This window comes from Hylobates moloch, unplaced genomic scaffold (assembly GCF_009828535.3).
Source record: "Hylobates moloch isolate HMO894 unplaced genomic scaffold, HMol_V3 SCAFFOLD_5, whole genome shotgun sequence".
In the NCBI taxonomy this organism is placed as follows: domain Eukaryota; kingdom Metazoa; phylum Chordata; class Mammalia; order Primates; family Hylobatidae; genus Hylobates; species Hylobates moloch.
The window spans coordinates 126317957-126344330 of record NW_026652280.1 but is presented as its reverse complement, the minus strand read 5'-3'; the positions used below and the strand labels follow the sequence as shown (position 1 = coordinate 126344330).

General features: G+C 37.8%; 1 protein-coding gene across 6 annotated transcripts in view; it reads left to right on the top strand.

Annotated features, from left to right (window-relative positions):
• CDC14A (cell division cycle 14A) overlaps positions 1–26374 on the top strand; it is a 175489-nt gene that overhangs the window by 94013 nt on the left and 55102 nt on the right. For all 6 annotated transcript variants that reach the window (XM_032155246.2, XM_058439534.1, XM_058439535.1 and 3 more), the window contains 4 exons: positions 872–938; positions 4149–4211; positions 16587–16674; positions 23925–24155. In XM_032155246.2, the coding sequence (XP_032011137.1) occupies positions 872–938; positions 4149–4211; positions 16587–16674; positions 23925–24155 (449 nt within the window). The remainder of the gene's footprint in view (positions 1–871; positions 939–4148; positions 4212–16586; positions 16675–23924; positions 24156–26374) is intronic.

Genomic DNA, 26374 nt, shown 5'->3' with positions numbered 1-26374 from the left:
TAACTGACCTGAACTTGATACTTTAGTTTTATGTTGCCTAAAGCAAGTCTGCTAAATTGCTCTAAAAACGTAAATAAAGTATGAAGCACTCAATTTTCACCACAGTAGGTTCCCACTCCTTTTGAAGGAGTACTTCATGGTGCATTAGAAGCTCTCGTGGCTCCCAGTGACTCAGAGGAGATTGTTTGGAAGCCTGACTACATTTTCCTGTTTTCTTTCTTTTCTTTTCTTTTTTGTAGGGGAAGGATGGCATTTAATCCATGAAAACACCTGCTAGGTTCTGTTGGCCTACATACATTGTCTCTCTTATCTTTTAAGCTTGTTTTTATCATATTCCTGACAGGAGGTTATTCCTCTGCCAGAATACCTCTTGCAATGATGAATGTTTTACTTAATCAAACAGTCCAATTCACTGTTAATAATAAGAATAGTCATAATATTTATGAAGTGCTTCCTATGTACCAGCCACTATATGAAGGACTTTACATATTTTAAAAAACACAATCTGACAACAGTCCTATGAGTGATAGCTGCTATCATTAACTTCATTTCACAGATGAGGAGACCAAGATTCAGCATAGAGGTAAAATAACTTGCTTAAGTTCCTGTGCAGTTCCTGGTCGAACTGGAAGTGGAATCAAGGCAGTTGGACTCAGGAACGCAGGCTCTTAAATCGGCCTTGGATTAAAGCAATTTCAGAAGTGCTTCAGTTAAGTGTGGTAGTTAACTAGTAGGATCTAATGTATTATATGTTTACCATGTTGATAGCTGTGAAGCCAAACAAGCACATCTCCAGCTGACTTTGGTATTATATTTTATTATGAATGTTCTAAATGCAAGTTTTTAATGTTGAGTTTATTTATGTTTATAGGGATGCTTCCTTTGGAAATTGCACTTACAATCTCACCATTCTCGACTGTTTGCAGGGAATCAGAAAGGTAATAACAATTCTCCTTGCTGTAGTTGACACAGTAGTTTAAAAAAATATGAGAAAGGAATAATCTCAACATCCTTATTTGTTGTTGGAGGGAAGAAAGGGGAGCCAGTAAGTAGAAGGCTTTTCACTTCTTGAAGGATGATTGATTTGTAAAATACAAACACCAGGAAAAACTGGGAGGAGGGAGTGGAAGGGGCCTTTCTTTGTTGTTTAAACTATTTGTGTTCCAGGGCAGATTTATCACCACTATCAGCTGCAGTGCCTGTGACATTGCTTTGTCACATGCTTAGCTTCATTATCAGGCTTGATCTTGGTGTGGGAGAGTCAGGAAGTTATCTAAGCCACTGTGCTCCTCTGCTGCTTGGTCCTACCCCAGACCCACTAAAACAAAAACTCTGGGGGTGGAGCCTTGCGGTCTGTATTTGAACAACCTCTCCAGGTGATGTGATGCACTCCAAAGTTTGAGAACCAAGTCGTAGTTATTTAATTATTTCTGTATATAATGGAGAAGTTAAACTAGAAGATTTCTGAGAGCTCTCGGAACATGTTTTAGAAACATTAATTCACAATCTGAGAAGTTATACAAGCTATACTGTAAATTCTAATGAGGGCTCAAAGTACATAATTCCATCTCGAACATATAACCGTGGTTTATTATCAGTCAGGAATGTACATATTACATAACCTATAGATCATAGGACATACATAATAATGTCACATGGACTATAAATATATTATCAGTAGCAATTCTAGTTCATTTATCGGATGTAATATAAAACTGATTTTTGCTGTGTTTTGAGTTGAGAAAATTGGTGTGATAAATGTGCTACCTGTTCTATACATGGTTGTTTCTATTTCATTTAGAATGAATTTAAACCCTATCAAACTTTAAAATAGTTTTCAAATATTTTTCTTTCCACTTAAACAACTACAGAGATACCCTAGCCTACTCTTGCAACAATATTGCCAAGACGCACTTCCAGTAATGCCAGTTAAGAACTTCTATGGAGACATTACCCAACATATAACCATTGGTTATAGCATTTGGAAAATATGCCTGAGGGAAAAAATAATTTATTTATCGTCACTATTATTATTTTGCCTTTTTTACCATCTGGTACAGGCCATTTGTTTTATAACACTTAAAAAATTTAGAAAGAGTTCACACTGGAATGTCGTTGCCTGTAATTATGGTAATTAGTAACTCAGTATAGAAAGTTGTGCCATCCTTCCTGTTGTAGAGGAAAGGTACGTAAACTTGTTTCATCAAATATTGGGGTTAACTCAAAGACAAATGAGATTTTGGAGGATCTGATAGATTGTGCAGCATGTCTTTAAGTACCTGAGACATTTCCTGTAAGTTCATTCTCTTACGTAAGGCACCATGTTCTGGGCTATTTTTGTGTGGCAACGAGTAGTACCATTCCAAGAACCTATACAGAGTATGGCCACATTTTTGCCTTTTTAGGGAGCACATTTCTCTGATTTTAATGTATTGGCATTGTCATAAGTATAGTTTATATTCCATGTTATGTGAACTACTATACATGGATATAAGCAAACCCTTTGAAAATACAGAGGAAAAAAAAGTGAATCCTTCAGAGTGTATATATTTTTCTCGCTTTTTTGTCTGGAAAGGTGCATATGGATGAACTCAGTTTTTTTTGTTTTGTTTTGTTTTGTTTTAGAATGGACTAATTTAAATAATTTGTTCTGCTTATTCTGTAGGGGTTGTTTAAACCAGTGTTATCAGAATTTTGCGTTTCTAAGAATCACCTGGGAAGCTATGCTGAAAATGGTGATCCTGGGCCCCAACCACAGAGAATATGATTTAATAGTTCTGGGGTGGGGCCCAGGAGTCTGCTTCTTTCATATGAATTACCCTAAGTGTTTCTGATGCTGATGGCGCATGTTCTGTGTTTTGAAAAAACACTGATAGATGTACTGGAGCTTGGCTTGCTAGTTTCTTTTTCTATTTTTAATGACTTGATCATGTAAATTTTAAATGTACCTGTGGTTTTGTATTCTATTGTAATCTGTGTAGCTTCATGATTTATAAAATAAAAGACTCTGTTCTCTTTAAAATATTAGATCTGAGCTAGCTGGATAGTTTTTAAAAGTTCTAAGTCATTGGTTACAAAACTGAGTATGAGTTTTACTTTGTGATAAAAATATCAGTTTTTTTTTCTTTAAATTGTAAGAGCAGTCAAGTATAATTCTACTTTGTCAGAAACTATCATCATGAAACAGATTCTCCCAAGATAGAGTTTTAGGAACAAATAAGGGTCTATGAAGTAGAAATATTAAGAAATGTTATATATATTATATATAGTATATATAAATGTTATATATATTATATAGTATATATAAATATTATATATATTATATAGTATATATAAATATTATGTATATTATATAGTATATATAAATATTATATATATTATATAGTATATATAAATATTATATATTATATAGTATATATAAATATTATATATTATATAGTATATGTAAATATTATATATATTATATAGTATATGTAAATTATGTAAAATTATATATATAATATAGTATATGTAAAATTATATATAATATAGTATATGTAAAAATTATATATATTATATAGTATATGTAAAATTATATAATATAGTATATATAAATATTATGTAGTATATATAATGTATATATTATCTCATCAAATATTAATAAGGGCCTATTAAGTAGAAATATTAAGGAAGAAAAAACAGTAAAAGATGCAGGGTTTTTTTGGGGGGCTAAATATCTCCCTATGATAAAAGGAAGACAAAAACTCATAAGAATAATTGATTTTTCTTCTCCTAACAAAGAAGTTAATCACTATGATATATTCTGTCATAGTTAGATCTAGTTCCCAACAGGTTCTAACTATAAGTTTATTTTGTTTCATTTTGTATACATTTAATTTTACATACAAAACTGATGTAAATTAGAAATCAAAGCATCTTTTGTGGGGCTTTTTTCATGTTATTCTAAGTGTTTTTTTAGTTCCACTAAGACAGTCTTAATGCAGTATAACCAGTGTTATAAAAAGATTTCTAGATATGCATTAAACATCAAAGGTTTCAAGCTATCTGTTCAGATTAGTGAGGATCATTTCTGTAAGTAGGAGTTCCAGAAATGATAAGTAGAGTTTATCAATTTAGCATGGAAAAACTAATTCAAATTCTGCTTTTAGGGATTACAACATGGATTTTTTGACTTTGAGACATTTGATGTGGATGAATATGAACATTATGAGGTTTGTACATTTAATTTTTTTTACAAAACATAATTTCATGTTGATTAATTTTTTTCCCCCTGTCACACTCATGTATTGCAAATCGAGTGGGTGCTAAATAAAAGCATTCTGGAGTTTTCCATAGTGGTCAGTTTTGTCCTTTCAGCCTTGGTTATTTCCTTTGAATCAGGAGTCACCAAAATTTTATTTTGGGAAAACAACATATCTATATATATTGTCTCATCTATATACAATCACTTTGCACCTTTAGTTGATAAGAAAAATCTAAGTAGGGTAGTAAAATTATGTTACTTTTATTTTAGAAATCAGGTTTTATTTAAAATAAAACTGAATTTGTACCTTTTATTTATTTATTTTTGAGGTGGTGTCTAGCTCTTTTGTCCAGGCTGAAATGCAGTGGCACAATCTCGGATCACTGCAACCTCTGCCTCCCCAGGCTCAAACTATCCTCCCACCTCAGCCTCCCAAGCAGCTGGAATTACAGGTGCATGCCGCCATGCCTGGCCAATTTTTTTTTTTTTTCTTTTTTTTAAAGACAGGATTTCACCATGTTGCCCAGGCTGGTCTTGAACTCCTGAGCTCAAGTGATCCTCCTGCCTCAGCCTTCCAAAGTGCTGGGATTACAGGCATGAGCCACCATGCCCAGCCCCCTTATAATATTTTTGATTGTATAAATTTTATTTTGAAATATGGCTGAATTTACTTAGTTCTAAAAGTTGGCTGACTTTTTTTTCCCCATGGCATCATTACAAGACTTTTGATTAATGTCTTGACTGCTCAAAATGCAGGCAAAGGCTATCTCCAAGCTGGGTTGCGCTGTAAGGAGATGTTGAAGAAGAGTAGGATAAGGAGTCTAGAAGTCATTAATTTTTTCTGAAAGATGAGAAGCCTGTACAGTGTGAGTAGGTTCAACATTCTTGGAAGGTGAACTCATCTGTTGGGTTTCCCCAGGGGAGTAATACAATTTATCTCTATCCTTAGTAAGATAAGGGCAGCTCTCACATTTGGGGCCCTAGTCTAGAATAGGGCTGTTTGGATATTCTGTTTCCATGTTAAATGCAACATATCTGAAAAGAAACTGATCATCTTTTACCCAAACATGGTCCTCTGCTTTGTGTGTGTTACCACATTGCCATCCTACTGAGCACCCAGGCTCAAGGCTAGAAACATTGCTTTGTTTTCCTCCCTAACCTAGTGAGTATTCGGATCACTTCTACTGGTGCCACAGGATGTATTAATTATATCTCTGTCTCCTCTCTGTTCTCACTTCCTTCCCTCTGACTCAGGTCTCACGTCTTTTCCTGTGGACCTTTCATTTTAATAGTTTTCTAACTGCGCACGGCCTTTCTCCTCCCAGGCTGCCTTACACACACCTGAGTGATCCTAAAATAGAGTTCTCATCTTGCTTGTCTTGTTCTTGGCCCCGAACTGGCTGTTTCTTCCATTGCCCTGCTGAAATGAGGATAAACTCTCCTGTCCTGGCATTCTTAGCTGTGATGAGCTCCAGCCTACCCTCCTAGCTGCATCTCCTGTTTCTTCGCTGTACGTTCTCTGTGTTCCAGCTCCTCTGAACTGCTTAGTTACTGTTTCTTGAATATCCCTGTTGCTTGGCTGAGGTTGCTTTTTCCCAGATTCCCATCCCTTTAGCCTCCCCCTCCTCCATTTCTTTTGTGTTAAAATCCTGCACAGATTAGATCTCACCTCTGGAGTACTCTTCCTCCCTGCCTTCAGTTTCATGTGTTACAATTTGTACTTTCCATTTTTCTTATATCATGGCTATTTGCCTACAAGCCTTATTTTCCGTATTATGTTGACAAATTCCCTATGGATGGAATTATGACCAAATAGAAAAACATATACTTTGTTCTTGGATAGAAAGACTTAACAACATAAAGCTGCTACTTTCCAAATTAATACATTTAATGCAATTTATGAAAAAAACCCAAGGAGAGTTTTTTTAATACCATAAAAGCATTTTTAGTAGTGACAAAAAAACTATTCCCCTCTAAAATCCCAAAATTAGAAACAAAGGGAATATGTATTTATAAGAAAGAAGGTCAGATAACTTGTAGTACATCTAAATCATTGAATGTTATGCAGTCATTTTAAAAAATGAATTGAGCTATACCACTTATCTTGGAATGATTTCTGTAATGTTTGTTGAAGAGAAGGGATATGGAAGAGTGCTTTAATAAAATCCATCTTTGTAATAAAACAAACAATAGTAAGACACTCCCTAGCCCACACAGTAGGTATCTGCATTATATGACCAGAGGTGACTTACTTTGAAGCTAATGAAGCTTAAATTTTAGAGAGCCTCACCCCCCAACTTGTATGGGCACCTTTTACAGTCCTATACCCAATTTTGTGTTAATAATTTTTTTACTCTTAAGATGGACCCTTAAATTAGGTAAGTTTCAGACCCCCCCAAAACCTGGATCTCTGCCCCATGTATATGAGCATGAAGAATGCAAATGGCCCATTGTATTAATTATTAAATATACAGCCAAACACTAAAGCCATTTCAATTAAAGGAGAGATGGAGGTAGGAGGGGGTTGGAAGGGGTGAGAGAGAAGGAACAATTCAAGGAGAAAACTAGTGGATGTTTTATTTATTCCTTCCTTCCTGTCTGTCTAACTTTAATGGTGATGCTGAGGGTTAGTTGAAAAAAATCTTGAAAAACCTGAAGCAGACAGTACAATTTTATTCTTGCAAACCAACCAACCAAACAAACAAAAATCTGACAAGAAGGTAGTCATGCTTTCACCTTGACAACAACCATCTAGGTGATGGGAGGGGAGCAGTCAGTTTTGGTGAACACTTAATGTTGTCAAACAACTTCTTTTTTTGAGAATGATTTATCTATTCTATTATAAAGCCTATAAAATAGAAAACCACTATTGTGATTGGCAGGTGGTAGGTATTTCTTAATTTTTAGTTTCTTAATTTCTTAAATGTTTAAGGAATAAATGAATAAAGGAACTCTTTTCTGACAATCTATGGGCCCAGTCATTTCCTGTCAGATTTCTCTTGCTGTTTTCCCTGTTCTAATTTGGTGAACTTGTGGAACAGCTGAATTCACACATTTTATTAGCTCCGGTAAAGTCAGTATTCCAGTGGAGGCAGTGTAGTTTTCAAAGCAAAATTTTATTGTTGACAGCAATTTGTGAGACTGGAAGCCTTAGATGATTAGGGGATGTTCAAGATGCAACTTTTCTTTACTAAAGTACATTTAGTAAATGATATGGCTCAAAAAAACAAAAACAAAAAACAAAAAAAGCCTAAACCAATAAGACCGTATCTCTATGTAAGATTAAAGGGGAATCTTATAGAAAGAGTGTTACTTATAAATGCTTCTAGCGATGAGGTCAACAGAATGTGGGAAATACTTTGTTGTGTAAAGTCTACAGATAAACCTCTGCCCATCTTGCAAAAGGTTCCATCCATCTTCCTCCTGCAATTCCAGGGTCTAAAGCAGTGCTGTCCAATAGAAATATGAAAGTCATATCATGAAATTAGTTTTAACAATACATTTTACTTGTTGTAAATATGTTGTTTACATATTTACTAATATACCTAAAATAACATTTAACATGTAAGCAATATAAAAATTATTAATGATGTATGTATTTTACATTTTTTTGAATTAAGCCTTGGAAGCCCAGTGTGTAGTTTATTTTATTTATTGTGTTTTTTTGAGACAGGGTCTCGCTCTGTCACCCAGGCTGGAGTGCAGTGGTGCAACCTAGGCTCACTGTAGCCTTGACCCCCTGGGCTCAAGCCATCCTCCCACCTCAGCCTCCAGAGTAGCTGGGACCACAGGTGTGTGCCACCTTGCCCTGCTAATTTTTGTATTTTTTGTAGAGATGGGGTTTCGCCATATTGCCCAGGCTGGTCTCAAACTCCTGGACTCAAGCAATCCGCCCACCTTGTCTTTCCAAAGTCCTAGGATTGCAAGTGTGAGCCACTACGCCTGGCCTCCAGTGTGCAGTTTATACTATAGCATATCTTAATTTAGACTAGCCATATTTCAAGTGCATAATAGCCACATGTAGCTAGAGTATGGATTCTGCAAGGACAGGCTAGCCAATGTACTGTCGTAGTCCATCAGTGTGACATGAAGCCTAGGTTATATCTCCTTGCTTCATGTGATCTGTTGTTCACATGAGAGTTAATTTCAAAGCCCTGTTCTATTTAGAAAGCTCGAGGTGAGATACCTCAGGCTCTTGCTTTATTTTTGTGTGACTTAAAAATCACCCATTGTAGTAAGTATTGATAAACAAAACCAGGTGTTGGGTTCCATCTTGCAAAAGTATCTTCCAAAATGTGGTCTTTCCAGGTCCTTTACCAAGCTGTTGTGGAACTGTGCAGTTCCTTACATTTGCCCCGATCAGACATGAAATTTGGGCAGCTATGCTGGGAAGGTCTAGAAAAATAACTGTGAGATGGTGGTCCAAAACCTTCCTCTAGGAATCAGTGTCAAAACATTTGTACTTCTCCAACAGCTTCTTAAGGTATTCTCAAAGAATATGTACCTTGAGAGCCTTGAGAACTTTTACTCCTTTGAAATCTAGCCATTTCAAATCTAGTTCAGAAAAATGAAAGTTGACCTTTTGTCCTAGGGAAAAATAATGAAGATGATAGAGCTTGAACATTCAATTAAATTATGTAGCTGTAGGTATGTGAGGAACTATGCTCTTCAGTAGTGAATTTAGTGGTTAATGCTAGTGTAGGCTAACACTCTGCTTGTAAGACCTGGAAGTGGCACCCATATACAGAGTCTACCTTCAGTCAGCTTTCTTCTATTTTTTGGGGGGGTAGCTGTCCTTATCAAACAAGATGTTGCCCAAACACCAGTGATCATTCATGATGCTACTGTTAAGCAGTTATTATTTATCAGAGAGAATTTGAAGTTATGTCTCTAGTTTGTTATTTTACTTGTCCCCAAGGGCTTTCCACTATTTACCAGAAGGCTTGCCATGTTTGATGATGGAAGTGTGATACGGTAGCAGTGTCCTGTTCTTAGTTGGGTTTTGGGGAAGAAATGCAGAGAAATGGTGCTTCAGTGGCAATATTGGAGGTTCCTCATCACTGTGGCTTACATTTATTACCCCATTCAAAATTCAGCCCATGCAATTTCAAGGAGTCTCCTTAAATATCTATTTGGGGATTAGGTGGAGCTAAAAGTTCAAAAATGACTTCAAAAATGAGAAAGTACTTTGATTTTTTTTCTTTGAGCTATTTTCTAGCTGCCATTATCTGCCCCCTGCCATAACTCATTCCTTTTTGGGTGTGAAAAACAAAATTATGAGAATATTTTCCAGAATATCAAGCTATTGTGGCGTTGATCCTGTACTTTTAAATGTGAACAAACCCAGGCCACTTCTTTACCATTGTCTTGACAGAAGTTAGAGCCACACTTGGCCTGTAGGCCTGATGACAGAGGCATCTGCTACTGCCTTGACAACAGTCACCACACAGGGCTCCTTTTGTTTTCTCATCATGGCACATGGAGAAAATGATAATATTTGCTCAACACCCTGTGATTATAGCTCATAGCTGTTGGCAACTGGCCTGGGGACTCTGGCTGCTCCAGTCTGCCCAGGCAGCTCCATTCTGGTCACACTGGCTAGGAAGCTTTGTTTTACAGAAATAATGGTGTGCAGATGAACATTTCTTATTTGAGAGTCAAGTAGCCACACCATGCTCCTTATGGCCTCATTCTCATAGCTTTTCAGTTCATCTGTTGAACAGATATTAAATGCCTCGTGTTTGCTCCATATATTTGCTAGGCCCAATGTTTCTTTTTCTTTTTTTGTTTTTTTCGGAGGCTACCAGTAATATCATCTCTCCATGTGTAAGGTTAAAGCCTTTGCTCTTGTCACCTGGTACCATAGAATCCATGTATTCTTGTGCCTCATTCTGCAGCAGTTGCCATATTTGAGTCTTGCCCCAAGCCTCCATTTTTATGCTTATCAATTTAGTTGTGATACAAAATTTCTCACTGATCCATGACAGGCTGAAATGTGGACTATTTTGTTCCTGAGACATTCAAGCAATTCACGGGTTATCATTATTGCTATCTTTACCTAAAGGGTGCTCTTTTGGGGAAAGACCATTTCTATTCTAGAAAGTGATTTCACATTATTTTAGCCACATTACGATGTAGCCCATCTGGGAACTGTTTGTGAAAAAGCATGAGTTCATTCTGGATGCCTGGGATTGGGTCTTTCTTGGATCTTGGGCCTCTTCTATCAAGACTTCACATTACTATCAGGGTGTAGGTTTTAAAAATTAAGTCTGATTATATCATTCCCCTTCATGGGCTCCACGCTGACTAAAGGTGTGGAGGAAATGCAGACTCCTTACTATAGCACAGAAGGCCCTTCTTGACGTGGACTTGTCCTTCCTCTCCACCCTTGTCCTTTTCCACTCTCTCCCCATACCCAAATCCACGCAGCTTACCAGGTGGCGGCTTCTGAGCTTTTGCACATGCTCTTGCTGCCTCCTCCTGCCCGTCAACTCTTCTTTCTGGTCCACTGTATTTACATGGCTGACTATTAAGTCCTTCTCAACCCCATGGAAGCTCTTCTCATGTAGCCTTGTGTGGTACTCTGTTTACACATCTGTGTCTTTCCTGTATCTGCGGGTACTTTTGGGCAGGAACTGTGTCTTATTATTCTTTGTTTGAATAAGTAACCTAGTAGCACAGTACACTCCTAGTGGGCAGTCATTATTTGTGGAATGAAAGAACTAATGAATAAATGTGGGAATAATACTAAAAACAGGAGTATAGCACATTTCAAGATATTTTATATGATCTGTTTTCAGTGGAAAGTGCCTAAAACATGTTGATTAAGAATCCATTCTGATTTTGTAGTAATATTCCAAGGGAAAAATTTACCATGGTAGACAACTTCTTCAAATGATGTTTCTGTTATCCGCAGCCAATCTATGCTGCAAGAGTGAGGTTTTTTTTTTTTTGTTTCTAAGTCAGTTATTTACAACACAGATTGCTAGATATTTTAATCTAAGACCAGTTCTGTATGGAACATCAACTTAGTTTAATATGTGACTGGGGACCTATCTCCAGGTTGACTCTGTCACCCTTCACTGCATAAGTAAATTTTCAGATTGACCAGGTGGTGTGGAGTCCTAACAGTTGCTCTCTAGCACCTACCTTGAGAAACAGTAAAGTTTGTTATGCCTCCTGTCTCTCAACAAGTCACATCGGGTCAACAGCAGGAGTCAATGTTGTTGAACACTGAAGTTATGATGCTTCAAGACTTTGTTTGGATTAGAATTTGTACAGCAAACTAAAATGTAATCTGGCTGCTGCTTGATCTGCCTTCTTTACATGTTGGTGGATTATGGAACTGGAAATATGGGACTGCCATAGGACTGGGGTCCAGCAGTCCCCAGAATGCAAGTATATGGGCATGTGCTCACCACCTGGAGCAGTTATGGAAGTACGCCTCCCGTGGCGATTTGAATATTGGAAGAACTGTTAGAAGAAGCATTCTCCTGGAGCCGTCTGGTAGTGTTCATTACACCACGCTAAAGCCTCAAGCTTAAGGAAGCAAAATTACTTCCTGGCCACCGCAACTGCAAAAGTGAGGGGACCCAGTGTTTCCGTATCTGTTACACCCATTGCTGGTTCAAAGATCACGTTGGTTAAGTCTATAAAATGTTTTGAGACTTACCCTAACCTAAATAATTCCCCATGGCTTTTTTTCTTCCTCTTGAATGATTGTTTGGTATCTTTTCCTTCTTTTATCTCCAAACTTCTTAAGAGAGCAGTCTCGACTCTAACTAATTATGGTCTGGCCTCTACTGAAACTGTTCCTGCTAACTCAAGGGTTCGTAAAACCAAGTGGCTATGCTTGTTCTTCTTCCTACTTGGTTTATTCTGTGGTCGCTCTCTAATTCGCATTCCTTCCCTGATTTATAATGTGCTGTCTTTTGGATTTCTCCTCCCTCCATGGCTAGCCATCTTTCTCAGCCTCCCTCTCAAGTCCTTTCTCTTCCTTTGCCCACCCTGATTTTCTGGGGCTCTCTAGGACCTCATGATTTCTGTTTATACACACTTTGTATGATTGAGTGCATCCAGTTCCAAGTTTCAACAACTATGTATGTGCTGCTGACTCCAAATCATCTTTGCGTCTTGAACATTGGAGTGGCATCTGCAAATGTGCACTGGATTTTTGCACCCTGCTGTTGTACCAGCAGAGGTGTTCACTGATCTGGACTTTTGGAATGGGCCTCTACATGTTTGCCAACCCTACTGTCTCCCTGCTGTAGCTGATGCTAGCAGAGGTGAAGCAGTCATCCGCATGGGACACTCCTCTTTCCCTCCACCGCACTGTCTCCCTCAAAAGCAAGTCTAAATTAATAATCTAGAGTTTGATTATTATTTAAAGCCAGATGGCATGTCAACTTAAACCAAATAATTCAAATATTTACTTTGCTTTAAGCTCATAAAGTGCCTGTCCTTACAGCATATTTGCGTTTATGTAATACAACTATACTGTCAACACTGTTTTGTTGTTTTAGAAGTTAGGAAAATATAAAGAAGGCACTTTTTAAATGAATTTTAAAATGCCATTGTGGTTCTACCTTATTAAATTTCAAAATAGTCTTTGTGCCACTGTCATTCCTCTTACGTACTTTTAGTATTGCATGTTCAAAGTGTAATGTGACTTTTACTCTAATGGATAAAACGAAGATGAAAATAACACCTACCTCACAGAGTTGTTATGAGAAGTAAGTTGTATAGAATATACTAGTGCTTTACACAGTCAGTGGTATCCACATATTTGCTGCCACTTTTGTTACTGTTATTTATCATTCCCACTTGCCTTTGGACTCCGTAAAAGCATAGAGAATACTTTTTATTATTTTATGTTCGACACCAAGTTACAGTCCTTGATATATAATAAAGGCTCAGCAAATGTCTAAATGAATGTTGAATTGCGCTTCAAAACTGTTTCTGCATGTTTTCCTAGACAACACATCTGTTGATAAAGGAAATCAGTCTTGTAATCGTCAACCTCAAAGACTATCTTTTCTATCTTATTGTAGGTTTATTACAGTAGTAAAAAGGTCAAATAGTTTTCAGTGTTTGGACTGAAAAATGTATTTGTGACTGTTTCTATAGAGTCACAGATGCATTTCTTAGAAATCATAAAAATTGGCCGGGTGCAGTGGCTCATGCCTGTAATCCCAGCACTTTGGGAGGCTGAGGTGGGTGGATCATGAGGTCAGGAGTTCAAGACCAGCCTGGCCAACATGGTGAAACCCGGTCTCTACTAAAAATACAAAAAAATTAGTCAGGCCTGGTGGTGTGTGCCTGTAATCCCAACTACTTGGGAGGCTAAAGCAGGAGAATCGCTTGAACCCGGAGGCAGAGGTTGCAGTGAGCTGAGATTGCACCATTGCACTCCAGCCTGGGCAACAGAGTGCAACTCCATCTCCAAAAACAAAAAAAAGGAATTGTAAAAATTCATGTTTTTTAGTCAAATTATATTTTGAGTGCACCAGGAGAGTGAGTTATTCAAAAGAAAGCTGTGAATCTTTTGTAGATTGGAGAATCCTATAGCACAGTGAATAACAACACCTAAATGTATCACTTTCAGGAATTCAGATTTTTTTATTTTGGACTTTTCTTACAGTGAAGAACATCTATAGTTTTTTTGCATAGTATTTGGTAGGTAGTAGGCTTTAGATCAGAAGTGGTGATATCATACTCTTGCCTCATCCTTGCTTAGATATTTGTTTACAAAATGTGGTAGGGTTGGAAAGTACCTTAAGTTCCTGTCTGATCTAGAGTTCTTTGAAGTGTGCGTGTGTGTTTAATTAGAAAAACCAACTTGTGTCATATAAAGTATTTTATTATTGATAAACATTGACATTTGTGTAATTCACTATGAATAAAGGCACAAATATTAACTTTGGAAGACTACCAAAGTAAGCGTATATTATATTAGGTCAGTTAAAACTGTAACTTCCTTATTAATTTTTTTCTCAGATTTAGGTCTAAGACCTAAATCTTTTTGTTTATTCCATCAACCTTATCCTAGCTGCTGAATATAACCCAATATTATCTACTATTTATCTTTTTGGGTAGGAGGATTTGTAAACATATTCTTTTGGTTCTGTGAATGAATGTATCTTAGGGAGCCCCTTGCCTCTCTCCATATGATTAATTATAAAAGGTTGCTATTTAACCAAATGGATTTCTGTAATCCAAATAAGCAGATATTGCAGAGCATATTTATCTAACCTACTTGGTTGGTGGTCAAGGATACAGAAATAGTGACCGTAGAAACCTGTTTTCTTTTATTGTTCATAAAGAATTGGTTTTAGTCTCTTGATGATTAGTGCATACCTTTATTCTTGGATTTTCAAATACTGTTTTAAGCTTAATAATTACTTGAGAGATATTGGATAATTAATTTGAGACTTTTATTTAAACCAGCAAATTTTAATTGCCATAGTTAGATTCTTTATTTAAGTTGTTATAAATAGAAGCTATGCTTGAGGTTTAATTTCACATGTGCATTCATAACACTCAGGGTTTCTTAGATTTTACTTAGGGCATTTTGGAGATTTTTTTTTTTCCCTTTGAGATGGAGTCTCACTCTGTGGCCCAAGCTGGAGTGCAATGGTGCAAACTCAGCTCACTGCAAACTTCATCTCTGGGGCTCAAGCAATTCTCCTGCCTCAGCCTCCCAAGTAGCTGGGACTACAGGTGCACACCACTGCACCTGGTTAATTTTTTTGTATTTTTAGTAGAGACGGGGTTTCACCATGTTGCCCTGGGTGGTCTTGAACTCCTGAGCTCAGGTGATTCACCTGCATCAGCCTCCCAAAGTGCTGGGATTACAGGCATGAGCCACCATGCCCAGCTGGAGATATTATGTTTATTACAACTAGATTAAATGCAGTTCAGAGATTTATAAAATGGTATGCACAGTTTCACATATAACTTTTTATAACTGGGAAAAAACATCTGCATTTAAAAAATGACAATTATATTTTGTAGCCAAGTTTTGATTTTCATGGAAATGATAATGGGTAATATAAGTAATTAAAGTAATGGCTCCAGTTTTTTTTTATGGCCATATTCCAATTTGTTTAACAAATATTTATTGTGTTCTTATGGTAGAGTAGAGAGTCTATATTTGGGTCAGTTTTCTACTGTTGAGGTCCTTGCCATATAATGGGGGGAGAAAGCTTTTTATATGGATGGTAATGGATGGCCCAGTGAAGAGAACAACATTGCTTCCCTGCCCAGAGGATGGAGACAAGGAGGGCAAGGGTAGGGGTAGGTGGGGAGGGGGTGGTGGTGGTAAAGACAGCGTAAGTGAAGAGGTGATACATATATTTTGTGATACATTGCACAAATGCCTCCTAATGACTGCAAAATTTGGGGTAACCTTACTCGTGCGCCAGTGTCCCATGGTTCGGAGGCCCATGGAGAAGGGAAGAAAATGGGGGAGATGATGGAGCCATGGGAAGGTGCTTGGCTACTTTCTTGGTCTTTTTAAGCCTTTTCTGAGGATCTCTTAGCGTGTTTAGACTAGAGGCTGATAACTGGTGCTCATAGTCAGCCAACGGGCATGTTTTATTTGGTTTCATAGGAGTTAAAAACTTAATTTGAAAATTCAACATTTTAAAAAGAGATTTCACATGAAAATTCAGTCGGAAGATCAGCTGTGTTCAGTTGGCTTTCCTACAAGACGTCTCATTAGCTGGAGTGGAGGAGCACCTGACTCTATGTATGTCACTTGCCTGAATCTTGTTATCCCCCAGCGTACAGCTTGGCTGACTCTGGTTTGTGGAATGGATGCGCCAATATCACTCGCTCCTGCCTTTTGCCCTTTCCCCCTCTAAAAATCGGCATTGACAAGAGATAACAGCCCTATAAAAAGAGAAAAAAAATTGGAAGTGTATTCATCATGAGCTTGATATTTACAGATGTTTTTTCATTGTTTAAAATATGTTTATTACATTCATGGAAAGTTTTCATATTTCCCATTTTCTCTTATTTATTGCCAGGACAAGCAATGTTTGTTTCCATTTCATTTCTTTGCAGAGTGGCCAGGAAACAAACATTTTATGCAAAATACCTCTGCCATAAATAAAAGTTTCTAAACATTTCATACAGTCTAGACACAAGTTTTTCTAAAGCGGATTGAATTCCTAAATAGCATTTTGAGAATCAGGTGCATGTTTTTATTTTAAGCTATATTTGTCTACATGTATGTCTAATTAGTACTAAGAGTGAAAAGCAGTTTTATTTGTAAGGGTTTCCTAAATTGTATAAGAATTATAAAATATTTTTCTTCTCTTTTCTTACAAAATTCTGCCAGCGAGTTGAAAATGGTGACTTCAACTGGATTGTTCCAGGAAAATTTTTAGCATTTAGTGGACCACATCCTAAAAGCAAAATTGAGAATGGTAGGTTTTTTTTTCCTTTACCATCCAAACATTCATTTTGATTTATCTTTCTAAGTTTCTTAACTTCCTCAGGTAATTATTTTCTTTGGTAATATTCTCCAAAGAACATTTATTCATAATTTAAAAAATTGAACAGTAATAACTAGTGTGTGTGTTAAATATTGTATTTCCAGTAGGTGGAGCTATAACCACTGTTTTAGAACTTAACAAATTTTTAGCTTGCCGTAAATAGGATGTTCACGTTACCTGACCCCCAATTATTAGAGAAGAATCTGAGAAACAAACTGGTCAAACTCATAAGCAGATTGCTGTATTCTTTCAGTGGTTCTCAGATTTATTTGTTGGTAGAGTGCTACACATCAAGGTGTTCTTTGGATAACACCATGTTGAATAATGATGATGAAGACAATCTGTCATTTACTGAATACTTAGGTGCTAGTTACACAGATCACAGCATTATCTCTTTTAACACTCAACACAACTCTATGAGATATAGATATTGTTATCTGCATTTTAGGGAGGAGTAAATTGAGCCTTATTAGTAGGGAATTTGCCCAAGGTCACAAAGTAATAGGCAGAACTGGTACTCCAAACCAGAGGAGGGCTCCTAAACATTGCCACTACAGTGATACACTTAGTTCCATTGTGACAACTAGGTACAATTTTCTAGCTGACAGTGGTTAAACTACTTACTTGCAGCATAATTTATTGCCATGGGCATACATATTTAGGAAAAAAAAAAAACTAAAAATAAACCTTTTGAATGAAACATGATCAGCTATGCAAGTTTTCCCTTTAATACTTATTTTGTACTTAACTATTTTTTTCTATCTACTAACATTCCCTAGAAAACAAGTAATGGTAGACAACAGAGGTTCAAGAATAATTTACAAGAGAAGTACATAAAATCGAAAAAATATCCATGAACAGAATAGCTCCCCCTGCCTCTTTTTTTTTCTGTCTGATCATAGAGGTTGAATACCAGTGTTCTGAGGGAACCTAACTTGAAACCTCTGGACTAGATTTATTCTTCAGCTGGGCATGGTGGCATGTGCCTGCAATCCCAGCACTTTGGAAGGCTGAGGTGGGAGGATCGCTTAAGGCCAGGAGTTAAAGACCAGCTTCGGCAACGTAGCAAAACCCTGTCTCTTTTAAAAAAAAAAAAAAAAAAAAAAATTATTTTTCTTTTATCATCATATTCTAGAATCTAGTTTCATTGTATATTGTTATTCATGCATTTTAGTTTTATAATTTGGGCTTTCATAAATATGCTTATCATTTCATACTTATGACATATTTAATAGGGAACTCTGCTTGAATCATGATTTTACTGTGCGGATGGGCAATCCAGGTCTAGAGAGTTAAGCTCACAAACAGGATACTTCTACGGTGAAGCCAGAATTTGATCTTCTCACTTATAAGCTTGCTGAATAATATTTTTTGGTCTGGACATTCAATAATTAACCTCTGTCATTTTGGGTTGTTAGGAATTACATGCTGAGAACCCGAGGAAACTGCTTTCTGACAATAGGCCTTTCAAGATAAGACTGATTAAACCTGCTTTCTGTGCAAAAATTATCTGACTCAGGCCCAGGAAATGGTAGTAGGATATTGTTTCAGTAGTAGTTTTGTTGTTGGGTATTTGGCAAAGTCGAAAGACTTTCACCATTTGTGATTCATGTGTTTGACTACGTTTTCTTAATGAGAAATTGAGAGATTATAATTGTAAAAGCCATTTAAAATGTTTTTATATATATAGACATTGTATATTCTATAGATACATGCATTTTGAAAATTTTTTTTTTTAACAAAAGTGGGATCATAACATAGTTACTATCTTACAGCCAAGTTTCTTCACTTAACATATCACGACTTCTTTCTATAGCAGTAAATGAAGATCCATGTAATCATTTTCCATGACTGCATTGCATTTTATTCTACCATATGACTGTGCCATATTGTGTTAATTTATTTTTGGTTCTTGCTTTTGTTTATTTAGAGACAGGCTCTTGCTTTGTTGCCCAAGCTAGAGTGCAGTGGTGTGATCATAGCTCATTGCAACCTTGAACTCCGGTCCTCAAACGATCTTCCTGCTTCAGCCTCCCAAGTAGCTGGGACTACAAGGCACGTCCCACCACACCTGGCTGATTTTTTTTTTTTTTTTTTTAATATTTAGTAGAGATGAGGTCTCTATGTTGCCGGGGCTGGTCTTGAACTGCTGGGCTCATGCGATCCTCCTGCCTCCCAAAGCACTAGGATTACAGATTTAAGCCACTGAGCCCAGCCTGTTAATTTATTTTTGAATGAGATCTAAGTTGTTTTTCTCTTATTCTTATTCTTTTTTTTCTTTTTAATTTCATCTATTTAACCAGATGAACAGTTTTTCACTTTTTAAAACCTGCTTGGTTGGCATAGCTGTTCATACCTCTTTTTGCAGCTGTAGTTTCTTCTCTAAATTGTTAGAAATAGAATCACTAGATAAAAGGATATGCATATTTTGTATAATAAGTTGTGTCAAAAATATTTAAAACATTTTTTGGTCCTATATTTAATATAGGGAAAAATTATAGCCACCATTCGCTTACCTGCCAGGAAGGGTGCAGGTGGTATTTATTTTATGGAAGAGAAGCTGGAGGCTTACAGGAATTACCTAACTTGTCCAGGTTCATAGGCCAGTAATTGTTGGCGTGTGGATTCAAACATTGGTCTGTTTAATTCTGAATTTTGTGTTGTTTTAAATTTTATTATAGAGGATGTACATGCTCACTCTAGAAAATTTAAGCACTATAAAGAGTAAAACTCTTTAAAAACATTATATAATCAAGAAATAATCACTTTAAGATATCGCTGTATGTGCATATTTTATTCTGTGCATATATTGTCCCCTCTCATATTGACATAAAAAAATCTGAAAGTACATTTATCTCACCTTTGTCAGCTTTTATGATGCCTAGAACAATTTCATTTAAGGCTGCTATTGGTAAAATATTGCTATTTTACTGGAATTTCCATTTTAAGATCTAATACTCACTAGAAGCTTCACTGTATTTTTTTGTAAAGGACTTTAACTTTGTAAATGCTTTTTGAAGTTGAGAAAATAATTTTGTGATGGAGTTAATAAACCTGATCCAATTACAGTGACATCTTGGTAATCTTTTTTTTTTTTTTTGAATTGAGAAACCTGTGTTTTTCTGAGGAGGCTGAAAGTCATTTTAGAGGCTCGTTAGAAAAGCTGAGGTTTTTAAAGAAGTGATCAAATAGCTGTTGCTAGGAAGTAGCTAAAGGAAGCTCTAAAATCTTGGGATCTGGGCAGAATGTATTATAAGAGCCTTAAGTGTGTGTTTGTGTCAACAGGGAACACTAGGAGTTTCTTTTAGCCATTTTGATTCACATTGTTTTGACAGTGGGGAAGAGAAGAACCCTATTTTTTTTTTTTGTTAAACATTTTTGAATTGATAAATGATGGATAACAGCAGAATGAAACAGATATTTTGGATTTCAGATTTTCTGTGAAAATGTCTCTTAAGTGTCACTGTCATTCTCACTTCTATTTAAACACACACACACACACACACACACACACACACACACACACAGAGAGAGAGAGAGAGAGAAAGATAGCTTCAGACTGAGAATCCCGACCATTTGAGGCATCAGCTGGCTCCTTTAATGAGAGAAGCCCGGTGTCCCGTTTAGTAAAGAGCCTGGGCAGGTTGAAGCCTGGCTCCATTCCTTTTTGGCTGCGTGAACTTCAGTGAGTTCCACAGCTTCTCTGAGCATCAGTTTTCCTGTATATCACAGTGGGAGAAATATGATGCTCACTGCAGGCACCTAGTGAGGATTAGAGATGTCATATGAAGTGCCTTGCAGAGTATAGGGCACACATAATAGGCGTTTATTAGATAGCAGGTATTATGGTTACATTTTTATCATTAGCTGGCCTAATCAACAGATTTTATGTCTTTCTACATTTGCTTGCTCAGTTTGCAGTTTTTACTTAATAATGACTGAGTGAACTAGTCATTTGATTCTGCTGTTCTTCAGTTTTCGAACATTAAGATGAGGGCCTGGGAAGAGATGAATAAAAAAATCTCTTTTGACTCTGATACCCTGTTCATGTGTTTGGTCAGCTCAACTCCAGGACTTTGTTGTGATTCAGTGATGCCAGCGCACCATCTTGTGGCCAGATGGAGTAAGGGTCGGATGAAGGCTCCATCAGCTCTGGGTCTGCACATTATACACATTGCTAAAGCCAGTCTCTCGCAAAAAGCACCCACGTACATCCGTAAAAGCCACAAACAGTTGTTCACAGGTCATAGGACATTTCCATTGTTTGTTATAATTTATTATAAACAGTTTTAAGGATTTTTATAAAACCTACTCACCAATTCTAACCGCTCATGTTCATATCATGTCCTCTTATTTGGAGTCTTAACAGATAGAATCAAGTTGAATCTTACTTGAAATTAGCCCCAGCATGGGTGTTGAAATCTGACTGCCAGGATTGAAATACTGGCTCTACCTCTTACTAGCTGTATGTGTATGGGCCAGCTTTTCCAGGCACCAGAAATTGAGTAATTGCAGGTTTTAATGAGATAATCCACATAAAGCACTTAGCATAGTGGCTAGCATATAGTAAGTGCTTGATAAACGTTAGGTGCAATTATTGTTGTTACTGTTATTTCAGTGCCCTGTTGCCATATTTGGACAATTTCTGTCCAGTGTTTTCTTCTCAAAAGATACATACATCGTTTCTCTTAACAGTCTATTTAGGCATATTAGCTATGCTGCCGTTTACTCATGATGGAAATTCATATATGAAAAGAGAGATTCTTGCAGGGTTGCAGGGAGGAAGGGGATAGGCACCGAACCAATTGCTAACACAATGTGTGACAGGTGCTGTCATGGAGGTCCCAGGCATGCTAGCAACCCAGAGGCAGAAGCTCTCACCAGCCCGCCACACCCAGGGCAGGCTTCCCCATTCCTCACATGATAGAAAAACTGTTATTTCTTAATGCCAACTACAGTTCTTTTTTTGCTTTAGGCTATAAATCTGTTGTAGGGAAATAATTTGAGCAAGTAAACCAACTAGGAAAACAGACGTGATTTTTGCAGTTAGAAAAGCATGTTTTCTCCATGTTTGTATAAGTTACTGTTTCTACACAGGAGATTTTAAATAAGCTCTGTTTTACCTGTTTGCTCAAAAGCAACATGGCTGTGAAAATCACATATCTGAGCTGTGGATTAATTGGGCCTGCCTTCCAATTCTGTCTTCATCCTTTGTGTGACCTGGCCAAGTGTACCAGTTATGGCTGTCCAACTCTGGTAAAAGGCAGTTTTTGGAATATGTTGGGTAGCTCATAGACTTTAAGAGAAGGCTGGAGAACTAGGCTTAAAAGATGAACAGGACCCAAGTGGGAAAATGGGAACCACACTAGGCATTTCAAACATAAAGAATTTAATACAAGGAGTTTATTTCAAAGAAGACTAAAAAGTAAAAAGGCAACACTGAAGAAACCAGAATATGTTGGAAAAAACAGCTAGTACCTTTAAGGCTGGGGGGACAAAAGGGACAAAAGTGGAGGTAGCAGAACCTGGGAGCTCTGAGGAGGAGCCAGAAGGCTGGTGCTCTGACCTCTGAAGGGAATGCCACACAGCTGGTGTTTGGATTTGGGGGTTGAGGAGTGGAGACCATGAAGGCTCCAGCCTCAGAGATGAGTGCAGCAGGATGGTGGCATGAGAGCCAAAGTAAGCTGGGAGCTCTGGCTGCTCCTGTTTTCTGCTGCTGAAGTGATGCTGCCAGGAGGACAGGAAGAATTCCCTTCCTCCTTCTCAGGTTGTGCTTTAGTGCCTCCCATTTTTACAACCAATAGGAAGCCAGATAGAAAGGTAGTCTGGGAAATGTAGGACGTATGTGGACTCCAGCCCCAGTGTCACAGAGCATAAGAGTTGGCTTGGAGCTGAGAGCTGACTAGCATAACAGGGATCCAAGGCAGCAGGAAATACAGCCAAGCACACAGCGAAGAAACAGTCTGGTTCACTTTGCTGGCTGCCGCCACCCCTGGAACCTACCATTATGAATGGGTTCCAACTGAGATAATTTCATTCAGCTGGTATGTTAGGGATCAGTGAATCCTGAATGGGTTACAGATGTGGCCATCAGTGTGCTAGGAACTTAGTCCCCTGAACTTTTGGAGCTGCCATTGCAAGGCCTGCAATGGCCAAAGCCCCCAGTGGTCGCCTTGGCTGATGAGCTAAGGCGAGGTCTGTAACCCAGCTGACTGTGTAGCTCCCAGGAATACTCACATGCTGGTGGAGCCGCTCAAAAATCAAAGGGGGTTTAAAGGTGGAGCATCTTCCTCCCTCAAAAAAAGGAAGTGTCCACAAAAGTTATTCTTTTAATCTTTAACTAAAAAAAATTATATTTTAATTGATAAATAAAAATTATATATTTATGGTGTACAACAAGTTTTGAAATATGTATACATTGTAGAATGGTTAAGTCAAGTCTTACTTAAGTATTCACATATTTATCATTTTTCATGGTGAGAAGACTTAAATTTTACTTTCTACATGACTTTAAAGTATATAATACCTTGTTATTATAGTCACCATGTTGTACAGTAGATCTCTGGGACATACTCCTTTCTAACTGAAATTTTGTTTTCTTTGACCAATATCTCCCCAACACCCCCTCTTTTAGTTTCTTAATCTGTTAAATGGAGTTAGCCATTCTTAAGAGATGGTTTTGAGAATTTCAAATGATACACAATTGTGACTTGTACATAGTAGGTGCTTAATAATAATTGCTTTTGGGGAGCATTGACTACAAATTAAAACTATACATATGGCAAAAAAGCTTTAGCTGTAGTTGAAAACTATTTGTCAAGTGGAGAATAAAGCTCAAGGGAGAATAAAGTCACCAAGAACCATTCTAGGTCTGTTATGCACATTTGATTACTTCAAGAATGCTTTTGTTTTCGGAGTGGGAAGCAATCTAGAGGTTGAGATTTTGAACTTTAATGATGTATTTCCAGTACTTACGGAAGTTTTCTTTTTAACCTCCTATGGTGCTTACAGTTATGCAGATTGATGCTTTTAGGAGCTTGCCGTGACCTTTTCTCTCACACAACACACTTTCCTCCCAAGCTTTGTTGAGATTTATACACTTCATTGTTGAGAGTTTTGTATTTCTGGGTTATGGAAGATGAAATGCATGCCTTTTGCTTACTGTTCCTTTCTTCCTTTAGGTTATCCTCTTCACGCCCCTGAAGCCTACTTTCCTTATTTCAAAAAGCATAATGTGACTGCAGTTGTGAGGCTAAACAAAAAGATTTATGAGGCAAAGCGCTTCACAGACGCTGGCTTCGAGCACTATGACCTCTTCTTCATAGATGGCAGCACACCCAGTGACAACATCGTGCGAAGGTTCCTGAACATCTGTGAGAACACCGAAGGGGCCATCGCCGTTCACTGCAAAGGTGTGTGCAAGGCCTCCGTGCTTATTGAAGGGGCGGGCCAAGGAAGAGCAAATAACATAAAACAAAACCTATTTAGTGTCTTAGAGAACAATGAGGTTTTAAATTTCAGACAACTGGGACACAAACTCATTTTAGTAACCCCTTCTTAAAGAAACGATTGCTTGGGTGTGGACAATTGGTGGTGGTGTGGCTGTCTTGATATGCCAGTTTTTCAGACCTTACCTTTCCAGGCCCATGTGCCACAATGAGAGGAAATACAGTAGCAGTGTCTTTAGGCTGCAGGAACACCTTTAAACAGGTAAAATTCTCAAGTGACAAGGGTTGTTAGTTTTCCTCTCTCTTTTGTTTTTTTTTCAGAATTGCTCATCTCTTCTCCATCCTCTTGCACTGTCGTGGTTCTGTTTTATGACCCAGTTATCTGGACCCCCATTCCAGTCTCTGCTTTTCCCTCCCCTGCTAGTCTTTGGCTTCATGGAGCAGAGTGTCTTCCATGCCTGTTGCTAGGGGCAATCGGCTAGCTTACAATGCTGCCGATGTGATGCTGCCTCTTGGAATGAACTTAAAGAGTTGGTTTTGCAAATCTCTCATCTCTGGGGGTGGATACTTTGGAGCAGGAATTGTTCAGAGTATAGAAGGTTTAGGATTGCCAGATTTCGCAAGTAAAAATATAGGCTGCCTAATTAAATTTGAATGTTAGATAAACAATGAATACTCTTAAAACAAGAAGTATAAGTAGGTCCCAAATATTGCAGGGAACATGCATTCTGTATTTTATCTGGCAACCCCATGTCAGCTACTCAGAAAATATGACATGCCATTTGCTCTAAGCTTGGTTGTTAGACTTCGAGGAGGCTCAAAATCCATTCCATTCCAGATCTTTCAGTATGGATAATACTGGAAATATTCCAGATATTTTGCTGGGTCTTTGATTTCAGCGAGGAGAAATCACTAGGGCTGCCCTGGGCTGGAGCCTCGAGTTCCTCACGCGCAGCTCCTCCTAGTGTCGCTGGGTGGTGCTGTGCTCGTGGTTTTGGGTCTAGACCCGGTTTCCCTCTCATTTTATGCTAATCATCTAGTAGGTGTTGGGGAGGGTGCTGTTCTTTTCATGTGCCTAGTGCTGCTGTAACTGACTTATTCAGACGAGTATGGCTTTGGTTCTGACAGAAATTAAAATGCCGTTTTGTAGGCCCTTGTTTCTATGTTTAAGATTTGAGTAGGTGGAGGTACTTTGTGAACATGTGAGCAGAAATGGGAAGCTGCGGTTTCCCAGAGACCCAGAGAGATGGAAGTGAGCAGCACGTGGCCCGGGTTTGGAGGAGGGCTCCCCGTGCCAGGCTCCCTCTTCCTGGGTGGACAGAGCTCTCCCTCCCCACCCTCCCCATTAGCTAGCAGGATGGGCCCTGGCTTTGTGGGATATCTTGTCTCTGTCTGGAGTCTGTTAGGAAGGTGTCACTTGCTGGCTTATTTGTGGGTGCTGCTTTCAGGCCACAGTGGGGTGCCAGTGTGTTGGCTTGTCCCTATGTGATTCATTTGCACCCTGTTTGCTTTTCCATTGCATTTTGTTCAGTATTGCCCAGGTCCAAGAAAAAGCCCACATGTCATGTATTTTAAATAGCAGTAGAACTTGAGAGCTAATGGGAACGTTTATATCAACGTTTAGCAGGAGATAATCCTGTCTTCTCTTTCAAAGTTTAGTTTTGTGCCATAAAAATTGTCTTTTTTCCTGATATTAATTTGGCCTTATTTCCTAGTTCAAGTAGTTTTATTATTACTACGTCATAGAGTTTATCTGTGGATTAGCCATCCGTATCTTGGATTGACAGATTCAAAGGAGAAGAACTGCAAAGCTTTCATGAAAACTCAGTGTGTTTCTTGATAGTATTTCTCACCTGAGAGACCTTGTGCAAAGAAAACTCTGGTGTTAAACATTCTTATTACAGATATTTTCTCTATATCGTTGACCTGTGAATGTTTACCTTTTAAAAATATATGTATTTATTTTATATTGCATATTTCTTTCTTTCTTTTTTTTTTTTTTTTTTTGAGACAAAGAGTCTCGCTCTGTCACCCAGGCTGGAGTGCAATGGCACGATCTCGGCTCACTGCAGCCTCTGCCTCCCGGGTTCAACCAATTCTCCTGCCTCAGCCTCCCAAGTATCTGGGATTACAGGTGCCCGCCACCATTCTTGGCTAATTTTTTATATTTTTAGTGGAGATGG